Source organism: Cornus florida, unplaced genomic scaffold (assembly GCF_030987335.1).
Source record: "Cornus florida cultivar Cherokee Brave unplaced genomic scaffold, ASM3098733v1 CherokeeBrave_3.0.0_Hap2_Chr06, whole genome shotgun sequence".
NCBI classification, from domain to species: Eukaryota; Viridiplantae; Streptophyta; class Magnoliopsida; order Cornales; family Cornaceae; genus Cornus; species Cornus florida.
In genome coordinates, this window is record NW_026775576.1 from 9,386,571 (window position 1) to 9,409,859 (window position 23,289).

General features: G+C 42.6%; 1 protein-coding gene across 1 annotated transcript in view; it reads left to right on the forward strand.

Moving 5' to 3' along the window:
* The window catches only part of LOC132311092 (DEAD-box ATP-dependent RNA helicase 32), a 55,331-nt gene that overhangs the window by 22,829 nt on the left and 9,213 nt on the right, over positions 1–23,289 (forward strand). Inside the window, exons 4-7 of the mRNA XM_059808820.1 lie at positions 8,648–8,845; positions 8,921–9,076; positions 9,191–9,609; positions 9,952–10,115. Of these exons, the coding sequence (XP_059664803.1) occupies positions 8,648–8,845; positions 8,921–9,076; positions 9,191–9,609; positions 9,952–10,115 (937 nt within the window). The remainder of the gene's footprint in view (positions 1–8,647; positions 8,846–8,920; positions 9,077–9,190; positions 9,610–9,951; positions 10,116–23,289) is intronic.

Consider the following 23,289-nt stretch of genomic DNA (forward strand, 5'->3'; position numbering starts at 1 on the left):
GAATCACCTTCTTCTGCACTATCGAGTTGCTAGAGACGTTTGGGCTATATTTTTTATTGCGTTTGGCATGTCTTGGGTGTTCCCAAGATCCATAGTGGGTTTGAGTGAGTCTTGGAGAAGGGTGTCTAGTGGATAGCCGAGCCAAGGATGTTTGGAGGGCCACACTCCGTTGTATTCTTTATTTTTTGGGTTCTTGGGCGCAATTGTAAATCTTTGGGACATCTTTTGGATTTTGTGGATGGTTTAAAGCTATAGTTGTCGCCTTTGGTGTCTTATGTATTCTTTTGGAAGCGCTCCCTCCTTGAGCACCTTTTATGAAATCTTACTTATCAAAAAAAGGTTAGCAATTAGCAAAGAGGTAACATTTAGTGAGAGAATATTTAAAGTAGAACAATGAAATTGAAATGATTATATGAATAACTGGTGGAAGAAATGACAAATTATATTAGGAGTATGGCGAAGGAAGTTCTAGGGTAAACCAAAGGGAATAAATTCATTTAAAAGAAACATGGTGGTGGAGTGATGAAATACAACAAATAGCACAATAAAAGAGAGTATCAAATAACAGAAAAACGGTAACCAACAAGAGAATTTAGAGAAATATAAGAGATTCCAAGAAGATAGTAAGTGATGAAATACAACAAAAGAGAGTCTCACAGAACGGCAAAGAAGCAAGCAACAAGAGGATTTAAAGAAATATAGGAGATTCTAAGAAGATGGTGAGTAAAACTAAACACAATGCACTAAATGATTTATATGCAAAAGTAGACACAAATGATGTGAGAAAACTATTTATAAATTGGCAAAAGGGATAAGTTAACAAGAGATATGTAGGCTGTAATCGAACTGAGCTTTGAGATGTTTGGGCTCGGCTCGTCAACTTCACAATTGTGCTTGAGCTCGATTGAGCTATGATTAGCCAGGATTGAGCTCGCTCGACCATGTTTGAACGAGCTCGGACAGCTCGATTGAGCTCGTTTACTTCTCTGATTTCGTGTAAATACAGTGTGTTTGTGTGTGTATATATATATGCCTACCTGGTGGAAGAATTCTCCGTCGATCTCAACACGTTTACCAATCTTCACTCCATTGTTAAAACAATCATAAATCACTTCAGACATCTCCATTCGTGCGGTCGGATCTAGAATAGATGAAAAAAATATACGAGAGAAAGAGGGAGAGGGACCTGTAACCTGTTGGCAACATGAAGTTGTGGAGGATTTCGATTGTGATCGTCAATGGAAGATTTTGCGTTTCGGACGATGACTAGTGTTACGGTGCTGGGTAAGTGCTATGTGCGGCTAGGGTTGTAGAGAAAGAGAAGGTGGTGTTGTAATAGTAGTCTGACAGAGAATTTAATACATGGGTAATTAAGATGGCTTGGGTTGGGCTATTTTAAAAGGGATGAATATAATTAGTTAAGTTGGGCTTGGACTTGTCATAGGTTCAAATGGTTTAATAGTTGATTAATTAGAGTTAACCTGGGCTAAACTTATATATTGATGATGCAGAATTCCGCGCAACTCGGATCTGATCTGAGTTCCTGAACAAAGAGAAGAAAAGGTGATCCTATAGGCATCGGTGTGTTACCGGTGGAGTTAGCTCCGACGAACAAGTCAGTGTACAAAATAATCTCTCTGGAGAAATCAAGAAATTGAGTTGGGATCTATTGTATACCTTAAAACGTCGATTAGCTCCTTTCTTTATAGGGCTTAGGTCAGGATGTATCGTAGACTTACCGTCGTCTTAATCCTTATCGTGATCTGTAGGCTTAATCCTTATCGTAATTTGTAGGCTTAATCCTTATCGTAATCTGCAGAGTCTATCTCAATCTTATGAGATAGTGCGTTAATTTAACAATCTTCCCCTATTTGCGGGTATTTAAATTATACATCCATCAGTTGCCCCCCGTTTCGGAGAATTGCTTGTCAAACCACCGGAACGTTAATTCTCAAATATTACATAATAATAGATATTTAGAATTGTAGAGTCGTTCCCTGTATTTCTACAATAAGTTGGTTTGATTATTAGACAGTAGAGCCTTGCCCATTAGCCTGACTCATATTGCCACTTCGCTAACACAGTCAGGGGTCGAGCCTGACTCAAATTCTGCCTGACTCAAATTTAGCTTGATACAGTCGGGGGAAGAGCCTGACTCAAATTAAGCCTGACTCAAATTTAGCCTGACACAGTCGGGGGTAGAGCCTGACTCAATTTTTTTTTTTTTTTTAGGACCGTAGATGTCTTTGACATATTTGTCGTAATGCCACATTGGCAGCTCGTATATGTGACAAGCTGCCATGTTGGCAGCCTACCTTTCGGCACATAGGCAACTCATGTGGGGCTACCAGTGTGGTTGTCCTATTCGAGGATTGACTCTTAGTCCTATTCTCTGACCAACATGTCGTTTGCGATTCCACCTTGTAAAAGTAAATTCCTACGCAAAATAGCCCGCTGGGAGCTAATTGTCCCTCACGAAGCAGATTTCTGTTAGAACTCCATCATAAATCTCTTCCTTATCTGTTTACGTTCTTCTTCTATAAATCGAGAAGGTTTGACTAGAATTCATTCGAATTATTTCCATCTTCCAGAAAACCAAGTAGTACAAGTCGTAGTGATGTTATTTTATACTTGATTTTATTGACATCTTTAGTCGGCTCGTCCCTTTTAATAAGGGAAGTAGATTAATACAAGCTTCACCCAGCTCACCTTTTAACAAGAGAAGTAGATTAATACGAGTTTCACTCAGCTCCTCTCTTTTAATAAGGGAAGTAGATTAATACGAGCTTCACTCAACTCCTCTCTTTTAATAAGGGAAGTAGATTAATACGAGCTTCACCCAGCTTACCTTTTAACAAGGGAAGTAGATTAATACGAGCTTCACCAAGCTCACCCTTTAACAAGGGAAGTAGATTACTATGAGCTTCACTCAACTCATCCTTTAACAAGGGAAGTAGATTAGTACGAGCTTCACCTAACTTACCCTTTAACAAGGGAAGTAGATTAGTACGAGCTTTACTCAGCTCACCCTTTAACAAGGGAAGTAGATTAGTACGAGCTTCACTCAGCTCACCCTTTAACAAGGGAAGTAGGTTAATAGGAGCTTCGCCCAGCTCACCCTTTAACAAGGGAAGTAGATTAGTACGAGCTTCACCCAACTCACCCTTTAACAAAGGGAATTAGATTATTATGAGTTTCACCCAGCTCACCCTTTAACAAGGGAATTAGATTAGTATGAACGTCACTCAGCTCATTCATTTAACATGAATATCTTAACATATCAAAATGATGATGAATTATTTGAAACAACTGATCTAAGTGGGGAATACTTTATTAAAAGTAAAGTTGATAACAAGGCTATTGAAGACACTTATTTGTAGAGAATGAAACAATTATTGAAGCTAGAAGTATTAGCAAAAGCAAATAATAAACTCAGATTAAATTGAAATTGTTTACTGATAATATTTCTTCAGATGCTCAACATTCCACGGGTGAGGCAGTGGCTTTCCCTCTAAGTCCTCCAACCAGTATATTCCTGGTCTCTGACATCGCATAACTTTGTAAGGCCCTTCCCATTTGGGACCCAGTTTCCCCATGGTTGAATCCTTGGTTGCTTGAGTAACTTTGCGGAGTACTAAATCTCCTACTGAGAACCTCCTAGGCTTGACCCGAGCATTGTAATACTTGGAGACCTTCTATTGATAGGCAGCCATCCTAATCTGGGCTTGGTCTCTCCTTTCTTCGATCAGGTCCAAGCTTGATTCCAACTCCCTTTCGTTCTGCTTGGGCTCGCTGGACGGCGAGACAATCTGTCAGCCTGGCTGCCTATGAATTTCTTGTACTTCGATTCCTTTTCCTCCCTAGTGTTAGGTGCTGGCTTATTTTTATCCGACCTCTTATCTTCACCATCTTTGTTTTTTCGTGCATTCATAGCATCCTCAGAGTTCATGTGCTTCCGTGCTCTAACCATTAACTCTGCCATGCTCGTAGGGGCTTCTTTTGACAAGGAGAATAGGAACTTAGAGGTCTGTAGTCCTCCCATAAAAGCTGTGAGGGCAACCTTGTCGTCCACCTCTTCTACCTGTAGCATTTCAGTGTTAAAACGACTTATGTAATCACGAAGAGGCTCTCCCTTCTGTTGTTCCACATTCAATAAGTGTGTTGCTTGTCTCCTATGCCTCTGCCCAACGATGAAATGTCCTATGAATTGTTTGCTCAACTCATTAAAGTTTTCAATGGAGCCTGGCTTTAATTTATTGAACCAGAGACGAGCCCAACTCTTTTGTGTGGTAGGGAAAGCCCTGCACATAATCTCGTCCGGTATGGCTTGCAAATACATAAAAGCTTTGTAGGTCTCCAAATGATCGAGAGGGTCCCGCGTCCAATCGAAGCTCTCAAGAGTTGGCATCTTGAATTTGCTAGGTAGAGGACAACTCATAACAACTAGGCTAAATGCTAGGGTGGTCTTCTGCACTAGATCGTTCGCTGCGGCCTAGCCCTTCCCTTTCATCGCTTGCATGACGTTTTCGACCAGTTCTCAGATCTTGCATCTGTAGATCGAAATGAGTGACGTCCTCAGTCTTGTCGCCAACACAACCAGAGGTATCTCCACGGAGGTATCTCCACGGAGCCTGGCGGTATTCCGTTCGGGAGACCGATGGTGATGGCTTCTGTGTTGACCCCCTATTTGACTAAGCTCAACGTCGTTGTCAATCCTACGGGAGTCATTGTTGGGTACTTCACTGTTCTCCACCTCATTGGGGGCGGCTAAGCATTGCAGAATCATCGCATTTTGCTAGGACTAATTGGTTCATTCCCTCATTTAAGGTTTGAACCTGTTGTTTCAGCACTGCGACGCGTTCCTGATCGTTTGGGATGACGGGGGGTTGCCTCGTCGAGTCTCCTTGATCAGAAGTCTGCAACGCTTCGTCCTCGCCAGCAGCCAGACCAGATCGCAATTGAACCATGCTTTATTTAGAGAACTAAAATCGTTTCCCACAGACGGCGCCAACTGTTGATGCAGGATTCCGCGCAACTCGGATCTGATCTGAGTTCCTGAACAAAGAGAAGAAAAGGTGATCCTACAGGCACCGGTGTGTTACCGGTGGAGTAGCCTCCGACGAACAAGTCAGTGTACAAAGTAATCTCTCTGGAGAAATCAAGAAATTGAGTTGGGATCTATTGCATACCATAAAACGTCGATTAGCTCCTTTCTTTATAGGGCTTAGGTCAGGATGCATCGTAGATCCGCGCAACTCAGATCTGATCTGAGTTCCTGAACAAATAGAAGAAAAGGTGATGCTACAGGCACCGGTGTGTTATCGGTGGAGTAGGCTCCGATGAACAAGTCAGTGTATAAAGTAATCTCTCTGGAGAAATCAAGAAATTGAGTTGGGATCTATTGCATCTTAAAACGTCGATTAGCTCCTTTCTTTATAGGGCTTAGGTTAGGATGTATCGTAGACTTACCGTAGGCTTAATCCTTATCGTAATCTGTAGGCTTAATCTTTATCGTAATCTGTAGAGTTTATCTCAATCTTATGAGATAGTGCGTTAATTTAACAATCTTCCCCTATCCGCGGGTATTTAAATTATACATCCATCATATATATATATATATATGTATATATATGTATGAACGAGCCTAACATGGAGGTGTTTGAGCTTGGTTTGTTTGTTAATCGAGCTTAAAAATTTTCTTTTGAGCTTGGTTCGTTTGTTAAACAAATGAACTCGAACTAAGCTCTTAGGAGCCGAGTTCGAGTTGTTTGTCAAAAGCTTGTTTCGTTTACAACCCCTAGAGATAAACATATTAGTTAAGGATAATGACATATTAGTTAGATGGAAAATTTATTTTCAGCACCATCTAAAATGAGGAATATTCTAGAGGAGTGAAAAGTAATGAAATTAATGAAGGATTGATGAATAAAATCAACAAGAAGGAAGTAGATGACACACTTAAAAAGATGGAGAAGAATAAAGCGGTTGGCCCAAATAACATGCCTATGGAGGCATGGAGAATGTTAGGAAAGGTAGGAAATGAATTTTTAACAAAGTTTTTAAAAAGGAACTATGCCGAAAGAGTGGAGAAAGAGCACAATAGTTTACACGAACAATGGGGATATACAAAATTATAACAATTATCAAGAATTAAATTAATGTGCCATACACTTATCCAAAAAAAAAAAAATAATGTGCCATACAATGAAACTATGGATTATGGAAAAGCATGATAGAACAAAGATTAAGGATGGAAAAACAAGCTATTGCCCTATTTAAGGAACAACGAAACTTTGGAAAAGGACGATATTAGTATTTTACAAAACAAAGGGGATATACAAAATTGCAACAATTATAGAGAATTAAATTAATGCGTCATACAAAGAAACTATGGAAAAGGGTGATAAAACAAAGATTAAGGACAGAAAAACAAGCTATCGCCCTGTGTAGAGGTTTCCCGTCCTCTACTGAAGTCATTTTTAGTATATTTTAGTTCCTGTGTTTATTGCTATTACTTTATCGCATAGAACACAAAATTTAAAAACAAAAGCAAGAGTGGTATGAAATTGAAGTTTTGAATATGAAAGATAATAGAAACCATGAAATCAATAAAGTATTCTATGAGATATAGATATTGAGGGGAGGGAGGTGATAATTTTACTTCGCTTCATAAGAATGAATGTGTCACTGAAGTGAATAAGAAAAATCCTTCTGTTCATTATGAGAATAAGACAGGTGAAAGACAGGCTTTAACAGACATATAACCGAATCTATAAAACAAGAGCTGGTTATTGCTCTTTGTTGAAGGATTTAAATATTATAGTTACACCCTCTCTTCTAACAGCTTAAGCTTTTAGAGTAGCTGGTGGTTAACGCTCTTATGACTAATCAAGGATCTAATTCAAAAACACTTTCAAGGAGGAGAATAATGGAACATGAGACTTCCTTCAGGATGACTTTGAAAAGGGCTAAAAAAAGATTATTGCGAGATCCATAGCAAATTGATCCTCCCATATTTGAAAAGAACGTACCCAAAGACTTCTATTTCAGATGAAACAAAGACTTATATTTCAGATGAAACAAATGGTTTTCTGTTTGAAGGCAAACTGACTCCATAACCAATTTGGATTTATGCTAGGAAGATCCACTGTAGGCTATTTATTTAGCAAGACAACTAGATAAAGAGTTGTAGGAGTCAAGAAAAAAATTTACATATGTTTTTCATAGATTTAGAAAAGCTTATGATAGGTTGCCGAGAGATATAGTTTGGTGGGCTTTACAAAGAAAACAAATTCCTACTGAAATGATACTGATGATCAAGGATATGTATGTGAATACAAAAACTAGAATTAGCACTACATGCCGTGAGACTAGTGGTTTTCCTGTAAATGTGGGATTGCACCAAGGGTTAGCATTAAGTCCATATTATTCACAATAATTTTAGACAAAAAATTATTGTGGGATTGCTTGATTTTATGGATAGTCTGGGATTATAGAGATGTATAGTTATAGTTTTTTGTGTAGTTGTTCTTGGGTTCACTCTCCCATCAAGTGCTTCTTAATGAAATATTACTTACATTTTTTTTAAAGACAAAATCACAAAAGATTTACAAGGAAACATTCCTTGGTGCATGGTGTTTGCCGATGACAGTGTTATTGAATTATTGTAAAGAAAATTTAGCTATAATAAAATTATCAATGTGGAGAAAGGCATTAGAAATAAAAGGTTTAAAAACTAATGGGACTAAAATTGAATTTCGGAATGTAAATTAGTAACGGATACTGATAATATAATGATCGCACTTCAAAGCCAAAGGATTATCATAAGTAACCATCTTTGATATCTACAATCATAATACAAAAAGATGGTGGGATAGGTGGTGATATAATTCATAGAATTGGAGCAGATTAGACAAAATGGAGACAATCTACTGGTATTTTATGCGATAAAAAGATAACAAATAAATTAAAAGGGAAATTTTATAAAACAGTTATTAGGCCAACTATTTTATATGGTGCAGCGTGTTGGGCTTTAAAGAAGAAATAGGAACAACACTAGTCAAAAAAGGAAAAAGAAGAAATAGGAACAACAAATTCAGAAATGATAATGTTAAGATGGATGATAAGAGTTACTATAAGAGATAGGGTTACTAATCAAAATGTGAGGGAGAAATTTTTAGTGACACCTATTAGTGATAAATAAGGAAAAGTAGAGAGGTGGAATGGACAAGTACAAAGAAAACCCATAGAGGCAACATTAAGAAGAGGAAGAGGCTAATTCGCATAGCAGGTATGAGACAGAGTGGGTCATCGAAATTAATGTGAGATGAAATTATTAGAAATGCTTTAAAAATGTTAAATCTTATAGAAGCAATGGCTTGTAATAGGAAAAATTGAAACAAGAGAATTCATGTGGCTGACCTCATATTGGAAGAAGAGAATTCTTGTGGCCAACCCCATTCATATGGGATTAAGGCAAGGATGATGACAACGATGATGAATTTCTTCTCATTCAGCTGGACCTCCAATACTATTTGTTTATCTTTCTGTTTGTTTTATCTTGTCTTTTTTTGGGGACGTACTTTTTTTTAATCTTTATTCATTTATATTTGTTTAACTTGGGAGCTATGCTATTGCTATCTAATAGGTAAAGTTCGTTTTTGAAGCATTCAAGAAACTTCGTCCAGGAATCCCCTTAAAATGTCTTCATGGAAGGATGAAGCAGGAGAGACGGATGGGAATATATTCCCAGTTCTGTGAGAAAGATAAACGTTCAGTTCTCTTCTCAACAGATGTGGCCTCAAGGGGCCTTGATTTCAATAAGGCAGTTGACTATGTTGTTCAGGTGAGTTAATGGCTTTGCATAGAAGCAATATTTCACACGATTGTTGTCTTTGATATGAATGCCTTTTTCCTTTAGGTGGATTGTCCAGAAGATGTTGCAGCTTACATACATAGAGTTGGTCGAACTGCTCGTTATCTTTGTGGTGGGAGTTCGGTTTTATTCCTGATGCCATCAGAAATTAAAATGCTTGAAAAACTACAAGAAAAAAAAATTCCCATACAGTCTAAGAAGGTAGATTATTTGTTCTTGACAACCATTCTCATTTATATCTACTTTGAGTGGGATGGTCAAATTAGCTGCCTTGTATTGTCATATGCTAACCCTGCCTTATGCTGTTTGTTTCAGGCAAACACAAAAAAGCTGCAAGCCATTTCCGGATTGTTGGCACCTTTACTAGCCAAGTATAACAATTTGCAGCCACTGGCTCAAAGGGCCTTCATCACATATTTGAAGTCTATTTATATACAACGAGATAAAGATGTTTTTGATGTAATGAAACTGCCCATTGATGAATTCTCGGCTTCATTGGGTCTGCCAATGACCCCAAAAATCCGTTTTTTGAAGCAGAAAATTAAGAGCAAAGCAGTGTCAGTAGAACCTTCTCTTCAACCTGGAATTTCTCCCAAGGAGAATTTGTTAAAACTTCCAAAGGAAATGCCAGATATCGGCAAATTTGAGGAAGACGTAGTGGATGATATTTTTCTTAAAGGAAAGGAGACCCTTTATGGAGGGGAAGAAAAGACAACTGAGATCGGAGATTTTATGTATGTAACCTTTTACTTTTTCCCCCTCATGTTAAAATATTTATGCGTTATTTATTCTTGACAAATATGTAACCTAATATATAGTTGCAATTATGCTGTTCATATTAATCTCATATGAGAGGGCAGACCTGGACCAAATGGATGTAATATCCATTCTATCGTTTATTATCTGCTGTTTGGAAGATTGCAAGCGATTTTGTGCCTTGGTTTGTAATCTGTTGTTGACTAACATTTTCAAGCTTTAGCTGTTTGGATTAAATTCTTCTGATGTGTTTGTTGACCATGCTGCAATTTTAATGCTGATTATAATTTTGGGTTGGTTTTTCATCTATTGTTTTGTAGGCCGGCAACTAAGGTATCGAAGAAAAAAAAGCTGAAGATTAATATCCACAAACCAGGGGGAAAAAGAGTTGTCTTTGATGAGGAATGCAATCCGCTCCCTCCGCTTGCAACATTAGCTGACACGAAGAGTGGCAATAGTTCAGTCCAGCTTGACGTAGACTTGGGTAAATGTTACTTGGTTTACATCTCCTAGAAGCTTTAATTATGCATATGATGTTGAGAAGTGGTTTACTAAATACAAGTCAATCAAACCTTTAAATGTAGAAAAAGAATTGAACTTTTTACTAAAATTAAGTTCAATGGTAAATTTAACTGTTGTTCCCCTGAGGTTTGGGGTAGTCTCACACGTGTAAAGATTGGCCGAAGTTACTCCGTCGTCCCCCAAGGTTCTACACGTGTCCCCCACGACCCCCATCCTGGCAAGTAGTGCCAAAAAATTCATTTTCATGTAGATATTCAATGGGTTTTCTACAAACACATGGAATAGAGGAAAAACAGAGTTCAAAAGAGAAATGAAAGAGCAAACACACAATCTCACAACACACATAGATTTTACAAGGTTCAGCAACCTGCCTACATCCTTGCCTTAGAAACGCCTTTTGAGGATTCCGTTTCTTACTAAATGAGTTTCTCTTTACGGGTGGAGGAGAAACCTTACAGTGATCCTTTTACATAGGCTCAGGATCAACCCTCTATTTTATGGGATCAGAGAGAACCTTTTCATGCTGCGGGGCAGCACCCACACAGACTTCCTGAAGGCTGTAACCTTCAATCTCTTTTCTTCAAAGAGTGTGCTCTAAGCGCAATAATTGAGGTGTCCCTTGATGGACAGATATAAAATACAAGCTTAAAATTTCTCTCTCAAAAGATAGATATACAATCAGCTCTCTTTTACACAATTTCTAAAGTAATGGATAAAGCAAGAATTCTAGTTCAACTTATTGAGTGTGATGTCTAAAGACTTCAAATATTCAATGAAGATCGAAGTCTTGCTTTCATTTCTTTATACAGAAAGGTTTTTTTTTTTTTTTTTTTCCAAAAGATTTGAATGAAGTTTGAAAAGCTTTTCTAATTTCTCAAAGAGCTGGATGAAGCTCTTGATCTACAAAGCTTAAAACTTTTAGCTAATGCTGATAAGCTCAAGTGAGCGAGGAAAACTTCCTTTTATAATCTCTTTAGGAAATACAGCCGTTGGAGGGCTTTTGAGAGACTGTTTGGTAATATGTTTTAACTTATTAAGAAAACATTGAAGTTCAATTGCCTGTTTGTCCGGTTTGTGAACATCTGGATGTCTGCAGCTCATTAAATGAGCACATCTGCTCTTCTATTGACAATAAAGCTTAGCAAGGTGAGGGTCAGAATGTTAGACGCTTCAAGGCCAGTGCATAGTACTTCAAATCTTATCTTTTAAGCTTTGGCCAATTTGCACATGCAAGTCTTTGCTCCTTTGACCAACTTTAAGTCAAATTAAAGTGGTCTGGTTCCCTATGACTAAATAAGAGTTGAATCATAATAGCAGTGTCATAATAGTAGATTTGACATTTAGCCTAGGTTCAATTATTTTATCCTATTGTTGAGCATAGAATCATTTTGCAAGATAACCAATACTTCACGCGATTCTAATACTCATCAATCCAAATACCCCATGGACTTGAACTTGATTTTCAATAGGTAGTTCCAATGCCATGTGATGGGTTCAGCCAAATGGTCGAGTCCATGTGCTTTTGAGGAGGCCAGAAGTGACATGGGCCGGATATGACCCGCGAACATGGCATCCGGTCCGAGCAGATGGGTCCAGCCCATAGAGAAATACTGCCATATGGGCCGAACGCGAATAGCCCATCAAAGATGACCAAAACCCACAGAGGAATGGGCCCGGATCTAGTAGTCCATTAGTGTTTGTAAGTATCTATAAATATGAGAAGTAATGGATGGATTTGGGGCATTCTGTTGAAGTGTAAGAGTTCTAGAGAGAGAGAAAATAAAAATGAATTTCTTGCATCTTCAATTGGCGCCGTCTGTAGGAATCGTTGAAGATTAATTGATCATTGATCAATATCGCGTGGATTCAAACCAATTCGTGAAGACGAAACTCGATCTTTGGGAGTTGGATCCAGATCTGAGCAATTGTGACCTATTCTGGAGGAATTTTAGTTCCTGTTGCTTTGGCGGAAGTGGCTTCAGATCTACGCAACAACGAGTTGTTCGATTGTGGCCGGATCTGACGGATTTAGAATTTGGACAATTCAGATCTCGTCAACCGTAAGCATAATTCGGAGAATTCGAAACCAGATCTGAAAAATTCGCGCTCACGAAGCTCAGATCTACTCACGAACTTGAGATTAATGCCTTTACTCCGTTCAGGAATAATGATAGGTGAAAGCTCCAATCCGATGGAGGCTGTCCAGCAAACGAAGCTTGAGGAATTGATGAGCTTGATCGAAGCTCTCAAAAAAGAGAATGCAGAATTGAAAGCTGGAATGCAGCATCAGCAAATACCCGCGGTTCCGCGTCCACTTCCGGCCAGTGAAGGAGGTATGCAATCTAATATCGCACATCAAGGCGAGCAGGACGAGAACAATCAGTCAGCTCTCCACCGTGATGAAAGGAGGATGGACGATTTGCCGCCAAATGTTCGTCGAGTTGAGGATCACGAAGGATCGACTCACGTTGATCCGCGACATGAGCAGATCAGACAGAACGAAGCCATGACCTTCGATCCGCATCGGGAAAGGTTCAACCGAGAGGAAGTGATAGAGGTTGATCGCCGCCGAGCTGTATCGCCTTGGCAAAGAGAGCTCATTGAGGAACGGTCGTTCGATCCGTCTTACCGGCCCTCCATAGCTACAATCACTCATCGCGGTTCGGAGAGCAGATCTGTAGCTCATAGAGCTACCGCTGGGCTCCAGAGAGAGAATGAAGCACTCCGATCCGCGGCTCGGACGGTTGATTCACCATTCACTGATGAGATCCTGAATGCTCCGCATCCAAGGAAGTTTGCTATGCCAGTCTTTATTCTGTTTGACGGAACAACCGATCCGATCGATCATGTGTACCATATCCAGTTGAAGATGGCCCTGAATACGGAGAACGACTCTTTAATGTGCAAATGTTTCCCTACAAGTCTAGCCGGACCGGCGCTTAGTTGGTTCAAGAACTTGCCTAGGAGCTCCATTGATAGCTTCCGAAACCTGTGCGATCGGTTCATAAGCCAGTACTATGGGAACAAGCGTCCGCCGAAGGACATCTCGAGCCTATTCACAATGAAACAGCACAAAGATGAACGTCTCCAGGCTTTTCTCACCAGGTTTAATCTCACTAAGAGTATGGTGATCGAATGCCACCCTTCTACAGCGGTTCAAGCCTTCAAGTTGGCCATGACACGTGGCACTCCGTTCCATACCAGTCTGGTAGTGAACACGTTGACGACTATGGATGAACTCAATGAAAGAGCCGATGGCTTTGTGCGCCTAGAAGAAGAGGAGGCAGCCAATGCTCGGACAGCGTCGGTCGTGTCGACCGAGGAAAAGTCCAAGGCAAAGATCAGGCAGAAGCAGGCTCAGCCGCAACGTCAGACCTCCTAGAAGGCAGAAAATAGGTCCAGGGAGGAAGAGCTGATCACTCCGTTGAAGGTCACTCTGGCGAGGCTATATCAGGAGAACAAAGATAAGTTTCATCCACCACTGCCAATTAGGCAACCCCTCGAACAGAGGGATCAGACTAAACATTGTGCTTTCCACTCTGATTTCGGCCATCAGACTAACGAATGCAGGAATTTGAGAAGGCAAGTGGAGATGTTGATTGCTAGAGGGGAGTTTGCGAGTTATGTTCAAGGCTCGGCGATAGAGCAGAATCGACCGATGGAGCAAGTAAAAAGGAGTCAGAAACAAAGCTCCCACAATTCACAGCCAGTTCGTATAATCAATGCTATCCACGGTCGACCCGAGCCTAGCGAAGACTCAGATGAGCTACTCCGAACGCGCCTACGGCAGGCGCAGATGAAGAAAAGGGTCAGCAGTGTGAATACTCTGCACCAACAGATCGCATCGATACAGATAAAGTTCGATAGGACAGACCTGCAGCGTGTTCAAATCCCCCATGAAGACCCGTTGGTAGTCAGCTTGACAGTGGCGGACTGCCTGGTGCGCAGAGTTCTGATCGATCCCGGAAGTAGTGCGAATGTCATGCCGAGGGACACATTTGATCGGCTCGAGATTAAACCAGAGAGGCTCAAGCCCACTGGAAATCCCCTGTTAGGATTTGATGGTAAGAGGGTGGAGCCCATCGGAATGGTGGAAGTAGAAGTTCAAGCTGCAGAACGAGCTCTTATGGAAACTTTTGTGGTTGTGGAGATTCACCCCTCGTACAATCTCCTGATAGGAAAAGGATGGATTCACAGAGTCCAAGGTGTGCCCTCAACTCTACATCAGGTCATGAGGTGCCTCGGACCCGATGGAAGTAAGGTGATAGACATTCGTGGGGATCAGGTTGCAGCCAAAGAGTGTTATTCCGTCACACTAAAATATGCTAGGAAAGGGAAGGCGCCCGTCCGTTCGGCAAGCCCCAGATAGCAATTACAGGAACCTCCGCCCAAGCAGAATAGGGTGGAGGAGTCAGTTGACTTGACCGAAGAGCCCCTTCTGGATGTGCAGATCGATCAGTCCAAGCCAGAGCAAACTACCAGAGTAGGAGTAAGACTGACCAGGGAAGAGCAGCAGGAGCTAAATGACTTCTTGTCTCACAATGCTGATGTATTTGCATGGAGTCACCTAGACATGCCTGGAATTAATCCCTCCGTATCCTGTCATTCCTTGAATGTCAATCCCAATTTCAAACCAGTAAAGCAGAAGCAACGAAGATTTGCTCCAGAACGTAACCAGATCATAGCCGAGGAGGTTGATAGGCTGCTCGATGCGGGATTCATCAGAGAAGTGCACTATCCTGATTGGTTGTCCAACGTTGTTGTCGTGCAGAAGAAGAATGGGAAATGGCGAGTATGCATTGATTTCACCAATTTGAACAAAGCCTGTCCAAAGGATAGCTTCCCGCTGCCTAAGATTGATCAAATGGTGGATGCCACCACCAGGTATGAGCGTTTAACCTTTCTGGACGCTTATTTAGGTTATAATCAGATCCCTATGGACCCGGCAGATGAAGAAAAAACTTCTTTTGTTACCGAGCGAGGGACATACTGTTACAAAGTTATGCCTTTCGGACTGAAAAACGCGGGAGCAACTTATCAAAGACTTGTTAGCAAAATTTTTAAGGATCAAATAGGAAAGACTGTGGAAGCCTATATTGATGATATGGTGGTAAAGAGTAAGAAGAAGGATGATCATCTGAAACATCTGCAAGATGTATTTGATGTGCTGAGGCGGTATGGGATGAGGCTCAATCCAACCAAGTGCTCGTTCGGTGTGAGTTCCGGCCAGTTTTTGGGACACGTGGTTAACCGCGGAGGCATCGAAGTTAGCCCTGCTCAAGCAGAGGCTTTGATTAAGAATGCCGAGCCAAAGACGATCAAAGAAGTGCAAGCCCTCACAGGACGAATAGCTGCATTAAGTCGATTCATTTCTAAGTTGTCAGACCGCTGCAAGCCATTCTTTGACATGATCCGGAGTCATGGAAGACAGGTCTGGGGGGATGAACAACGACAAGCATTGACCCATTTGAAGGAATATATGCAGAATCCACCAGTCCTGTCAGCCCCGGATCCAGAAGAAAAATTATATCTATACCTTGGAGTATCTAGTGTTGCGACAAGTGCCGTTCTGATTCGTTGCAAGGAAGGGGTGCAACACCCGGTGTTTTATGTCAGTAAGACAATGACCGAGGCAGAACGAAGGTACTCGAAGGCCGAACGGGTGATACTTTCACTCGTAAACGCAAAAAGAAAGTTGAGGCATTATTTCGAATCCCACCCTATAGCTGTTCTAACAGCTTTTCCAATCAGAGTGCTTATGCACAAGCCAGAACTCTCGGGCAGAATGACAAAATGGGCCATAGAGTTAAGCTCATTTGACATAACGTATGAGCCGAGAACAGCTGTCAAAGGACAAGCGGTAGCCGATTTCCTGCTAGAATGTGACTCTGAGGATACGGAAGAAGACCTTAGATGCGGCTCTTGGAAACTTTATGTGGATGGCTCCTCTAACCAGATGGGGGCAGGAATTGGGGTTAAACTGCAAACCCCAGAGGGTACTTCTTTGAGTCAGGCACTCAGACTTGAGTTCCGAGCCACCAACAATGAAGCGGAATACGAGGCGTTGCTGAATGGGTTAAAGTTGGCCAGAGAGCTACAGGTCAGAAGTTTGACTGTTTATAGTGACTCATAGTTGATTGTTCGGCAGGTAAATGGTGAGTACGCGACCAAGGATGACACGATGGAGGCATATCGTTTTGCCGTTCTGCATAAAGCCAAGGACTTTGCAAAGATTGAATTCATACAGTTACCGAGGGAACAGAATGCAGATGCGGACCGGTTAGCATGTAGTGCTTCGAGTTCTGGCGAGACATTGGCGAGGGTGATTCCAATAGGAATACTGACCCAGCCATCTATTTTTGAAGAACCTTTAGATTCTGACCCTTGGCAAGTCAATGTCATACCGTATGAACCGAGTTGGATTGACCCCATCATCACTTATATTCGAGATGGCGTTTTGCCTATGCAAAGGGATGAAGCCTGGAAAATCAAAAAGAATGCTGCAAAGTACGCCATCGTGCATAACCAGCTGTACAGAAGGTCCTACTCTGGCCCATACTTGAAGTGTGTCACCCCCACAGAGGCTCAGCAGGTGTTGCGAGCTATTCATGAAGGCGTATGTGGCAATCATTCTGGGGGAAGATCGTTAGCGCACAAAGCAATGACACAAGGGTATTTCTGGCCGAACATGTCAAGAGATGCGGAGGAGTTCTCTTGAAGGTGCGATAAATGCCAACGGTATGGACCATTGATCCACCAACCACCTGAGGAATTGCACGTAATGGCCTCGCCATGGCCTTTCGCGCAATGGGGGATGGATGTGGTCGGTCCTTTGCCAACTGCAAGAGCTCAGAACAAGTATGTGCTACTGGCCACGGATTACTTCACTAAGTGGGTGGAAGCAGAACCATATCCAAGCGTGACTCAGACTCATGTGAGTCGATTTATCTGGAGCCATATTATCTGCCGTTTCGGCGTTCCAAGGTCAATAGTCATGGATAATGGCACGAACCTCGACAGCAAGCAAGTAAGAGAGCTGCTGGAGGAGTATGGAATTAATCAGAAGTTGGCTGCAGTAAGTCATCCCCAGGCCAATGGACAAGCAGAAATTACAAACAGAACAATTTTCGCCTGTATTAAGAAGAAGTTGGAGGACCATAAAGGGAAGTGGTTGGATGAGCTCCTGAACGTCCTATGGGCTTACAGAACCACCCCAAGGCGGCCGACTGGGGAGAGCCCGTTTGCAATGGCGTATGGTACCGAGTCGGTTATACCGGTTGAGCACTGGGTCCCAACTATCAGAAGCTTAGCATGGAGTCGAAGTCAGAACGAGAGAATGTTAAGATTGAACCTCGATATGATAGACGAAAAGAGGGACGCTGTAGCAATAAGGTTAGCATCATACCAGCAAGTATTGGCGAATAGTCACAACAAAAGAGTGAAACACAGAAATTTTGCCCCTGGCGATCTAGTTCTGAAAAGAAAGGTGGGGATAGTCAAAAAAATGATGCCACCCTGGGAAGGCCCATACAGAATTGTAGAAGTCATAGGGAAGGGGGCATATACATTAGAGACTATGGCGGGAAGGTTGGTCAATAAGCCCTGGAATGCTACGTCTCTGAAGAGGTACTATCAATAAAAGCTAAGTTTCAGTTTTACTGGATGTTGTTTGTTTTCAATCAAGTACGTATGAATGTGCAAATTCCTGAGATTTATAAAAATAGCTTTCCTTTTCAAAGGGTTTTAAAAAAAAATGAAAAGCCAAGTGGCAAGTGGCATTCTAGCCAAGCGCCAGGCACTTAAGCAAGATAAGTGGCAGCTGGCACCGTAAGCCGAACGCTAGACACTTGCTAAAAAATGAAAAGCCAAGTGGCAAGTGGCATTCTAGCCGAGCGCCAGGCACTTAAGCAAGATAAGTGGCAGCTGGCACCATAAGCCGAACGCTAGACACTTGCTAAAAAATGAAAAGCCAAGTGGCAGGTGACATTCTAGCCGAGCGCCAGGCACTTAAGCAAGATAAGTGGCAGCTGGCACCATAAGTCGAACGCCAGACACTTGCTAAAAAATGAAAAGCCAAGTGGCAAGTGGCATTCTAGCCGAGCGCCAGGCACTTAAGCAAGATAAGTGGCAGCTGGCACCATAAGCCGAACGCCAGACACTTGCTAAAAAACACGCACACGATAAAGTCAATAAGAAAAAATATTGAAAGTGGGTTTGAACAGAGCGTAGCACACAAAAAAAAAAACAGAAGAGGAGAAGAAAAAAAAAGAAAGGTTTTATCATCTCATTCATAATAAGCATTGAGGTTACAAAAAGTGAAGTATTCAAGTCACATAACTACAAAAGAGTATGGAATCGAAGAATCTGGAAAAGCCCTAGCTAGCTGCCTCAGTGCCGACAGCCTCCTGGTTGTGCTAACCCACCTCCTCGTTCCCGTCAGCCATCTCACCCTCACGAGGTGGGGAATCGAGATGAATAACAGAGTCGTTCTGCTGGGGCCCAACGTCAGCAGTGACTATGGGAGATACCACAGTTGACGAAGGAAGAGCGATTAGAGGCTGAACGGTAGGAGGAGCTGTAGTGATCCTGGAGGAAGCAATCTCCTGACACTCATCAAATATGTGCTCGGCTTCGGTGGGTTCTGGGTCAACATAAACCCCCAGAGGGTCAATCCCTAGATCCTTATCAATCTCATCCGGAGTTGAGCTGGTCTGGCCCTCAGCCGGAACTCGGTCGGAGAAACCATCTCGGAATCCCTGAGCATATCTAAGAGCTCCAACTCTTGAGAACCGAGCATGAAGAGCCAGCATTCCACCATTCACTCTGCGAATGGTGTCAATCAGAGCGTTGCGCTCGTCCAGAGCTCTTTTCTCAAAAGCCATCCGAGCAGATTGCTCGTCAGCCAGAAGGCGCTGGAGCTCTGCCTTTTCATCTCTAATTGAATCACGTTCAGTCTGCCAGACACTCTTCTCAAGCTGGAGGGCGTCTTTTTCATCTTGAAGAGAGTCGGTTTCCTTCTTCAGAGCATCTCTTTCTTTTTCGGCTTCTTCAAGCCGAGCCAATATCTCGGTGTTCTTGCTGGCAAGAATGTCGTTTTCCTTATTAGCCACATCCAGGCTATCAGAGAACTTACGGGCCCTGGCGTTCCCCATTTCCACCTGTTTCTGCATAGCCATCATACCGAACAAAGTCTGCATAGATATGCATGGATATTGGTTAAACTGATCGCCTGGTCGGACGAAGGCAAGAGCAAATATTATGAGAAGATTCATGAGTTAGAAAATAAAAGTCACCTCCATGGCAGATTGGGGAAAGCGGCTGAACACATCCTTTTGTGACAGACCCTTCGCCGCCTCAAGGTCTTTTGGAGTCCACATGGTCCTATAATACGCCATGGCGGTATGGCCATCCCTTAACATGGTCTCGTTCGGCTTCACGAATGTCCCATCCGTTCGGGTGTATCGAGGAGCCCATGGTGGTAGAACAGGAATAGAGGCAGAGGCAGAAGCTGAAGCAGAGGCAGAGACACCAGCTGCAACAGGCCCGGAGGGGGCAGGAGCTCTGACTGGGCGATGCAAGAGAGCGCTCGGCCCAGAGACTCGGGTCCTTCTTGTAAGAGATTCCCCCTCAAGGTTGACTCTATCGTTAGGATGAGGTCTTTTGCCTCGCTCTTTGTCCCGAGCACCCCCAGCGGCAGCAGGGGTAGTAGTGATCTGTGGAGATGTGTTTGGGTTGGTAGTAGGGGTGCTAACAACAGGATCAATAGCCACCGTACTCGGGATAGTGTCAGAGATGGTGGCTGAAGAAGAGGCTGATGCAGGAGAGGAGGTTGCTCCAGCAGCAGTAGTGGCTGGGGGAGTTCCTCCTACCAAAGGAAGGAATTTGAAGCCTGCTCATTGTATAGCCGAGGGATGAGAGCGCTAGAAGGTTGTCTGAAGTGAGGAGGTCTGAGCAAGAAGGAATATCTTTCAGAACGTATTTCTTCAAGTAATTACTCCTATCCCTGCAAACACTGTAGCTCAAGTTATCACAAGGTATGCCTAAGGAGCGACATAAGAAAGTACAAAAGCGAGGAACACATGTTTCGCAGGGACAATTGTTTTTATGAAATTTGAATTTCTTATGCGAGGAGACAGAACAGACGCCAAAGGCGCTCGGGATTGGGTAATCCTCTGCAGCCGGCGAAGACCAGGCCCCACTAACACCCACAATGTTATCCCTCCAACCCTTTTCAGATTTGATTGTATCCTTACATATGGACATCTTGTCGATCGGGTAGAGGTGGTAGAATGGCTCGTCAGTTCGGATCTTACTGACCTTATAGCAAAGAAGAAGATCTATGAGGTCAAGGTCCAGACCTCTGTCACGAATCAACAGTAACATAACGGATATGATTCTAAAGAAATTGGGGTTTACCTGCAAGGGGGATATCCCCAGTCTATTGAAAACATAGTTAAAGAAGGGATGCAGAGGGAACCTAACGACCTTCAGTTGAAGGTTAGTAAATAAAACCTCGCCGGGAAGAAGGCCGACACCGGTCATAATATTAACATCCCTAGGGCAAACCCTAACTTGGATGTCGTCAGGAAGCCTAAGTCTCATACGAAGAACATCTAGATCTACAACCATGGTGGAAGCGATTGAAGGATCTAAAAGAGTAAAAAGAAGTCTGCCGAAAGTAAAAAGGAACAAGACTAACCTCTAGGGTAGAAAGCAACAAAGAGCACTGCAAGATCGCTGGAAGAATGACTCTCGAAGAATTTCACCGGATGAAATTTAGCACTGTTCTAAAAAGATGAGCGAGAGATTTGACTGATGATGGAGAGAGATGGAGACGGTAAAAAGGCATGAAGTGGCATTCTAGAGCCTTATAAAGGCGAAGTGGACCCGAGGGCCGAAGCGTCAGGGAGGCGAGAAGTTTATCGAACCCCGGAACATTGATTCCGGATCCGACCGCCCATTCCCCCATAAGGGTTTCTCGAGCCGTCAACATCATGATGAGACGCCTTTGATAATTACCCCCTTTTTAAACAAGGAGTAATTATGGGGGCAGTTGAGGAGGCCAGAAGTGACATGGGCCGGATATGACCCGCGAACATGGCATCCGGTTCTAGCAGATGGGTCCAGCCCATAGAGAAATACTGCCATATGGGCCGAACGCGAATAGCCCATCAACGATGACCAAAACCCACAGAGGAACGGGCCCGGATCTAGTAGTCCATTAGTGTTTGTAAGTATCTATAAATATGAGAAGTAATGGATGGATTTGGGGCATTCTGTTGAAGTGTAAGAGTTCTAGAGTGAGAGAAAATAAAAATGAATTTCTTGCATCTTCAGCTTTAAATTGAATATAGCTTGATACACCATCAATGGATCAACAATGTACTTGAGATTGAATATTAATCCTGAAATTCAGTATACTTAAGTAGGCTGTTAGATACCCACATTAATAGGTTGTAATCATTAAGATTACCTAGTTTCCCTTGGCTTGAAACATTTGGGCTAACAGAGTGAGCTAGTGCAGTATTGGTTGGTGTTCGTTGCAATGGTGGTGCTAGAGAGAGAAATAAAAGCCAAGAGAGTTGGTGGTTCAATGGTTGGTGGTGGCGCAAGTGGGGTATACAAAGAAGGCCATGGCGGTAAAGGGGTGGCAGAGAGAGAATAGAGTAGACCATAGCAGTGGAAGGGTGGAAATGAGAGAATACAAGACTCAAGAGGTGGTGGTAGTCGACGTGGGATGGAAAGACAACAGAGAGAGAGAGAGAGAGAGAGAGAGAGAGAGAGCTAATGCGATAGTGGTGTTAAAGAAGCAAAAGCTAAGAGAGAGAATTGAGGTATCCAACCAAAGAGACCCAAGAAGATCGACAATCTGAGCACATCCATTTAAAAAATTGTCATTTATCTGCTTATTTCCGACCATCTCGTTGTTATGACAGGGAGGTGATGGTGATGCTCGGCGATTGGTGGGACGTATGTGCGAATAGAGAATAGAGGAGGTCATGGCAGCGGAAGGGTGGAGAGGATAGATAATAAAATAGACGGTGACAGTTAACGAAGTGGAAAGAGAAGACGATGTCGAGAAGAGAGAGCTAGTGCAATACTGGTGATGCAATTGGTCACCACAATGGTGGTGATAGAGAGAGAAACAAAAGCCAAGAGAGATGGTAGTGGTTGGTGTTCGTTGCAATGGTGGTGCTAGAGAGAGAAATAAAAGCTAAGAGAGATGGTGGTTCGATGGTTGGTGGTGGCGTAAGTGGGGTGTACAAAGAAGGCCATGGCGGTAAAGGGTGGCAGAGAGAGAATGGAGGAGACCATAGCAGTGGAAGGGTGGAAATGAGAGAATACAAGAGGTGATGGTAGTTGAGGTGGGATGGAAAGACAACAGAGAGAGAGAGAGAGAGCTAACGCGATGGTGGTGTTAAAGAAGCAAAAGCCAAGAGAGAGAATTGAGGTATCCAACCAAAGAGGCCTAAGAAGATTGACAATTTGAGCACATCCATTTAAAAAGTTGTCATTTATCTGCTTATTTCTGAGCATCTCGTTGTTATGACAGGAAGGTGATGGTGATGTTCGGCGATTGGTGGGACGTATGTGCGAATAGAGAATAGAGGAGGCCATGGCAGCGGAAGGGTGGAGAGGATAGATAATAAAATAGATGGTGACAGTCAACGAAGTGGAAAGAGAAGACGACGTCGAGAAGTGAGAGCTAGTGCAATACTGGTGGTGCAGTTGGTTACCACAATGGTGGTGATAGAGAGAGACAAAAGCCAAGAGAGATGGTAGTGGTTCGACGGTTGGTGGTGACTTAAGGGAGTGGAAGGCCATGGTGGTTAAAGGGGTGGCAGAGAGAGAATAGAGGAGGCCATGGCGGTGGAAGGGTGGAAAGGAGAGAGAACATAAGAGGTGGGATGGAAAGACAACGTAGAGAGAGAGAGAGAGAGAGAGAGAGCTAATGCGATAGTGGTGGTGTGGCTAGTGGTTGCTGCAATGGTGGTGCTAGAGAAATCTTTGCCTTGTTCGGAGATTTGACAGAGATGTGCGGTGTCTAAAATGGATTGAAGAGTGAGTTACAAAGGTTTGGAAAGTTTTGAGTGGGGTTAGGGTTTCTAACCTACCCGATGGTTTGTTTCTCTTTT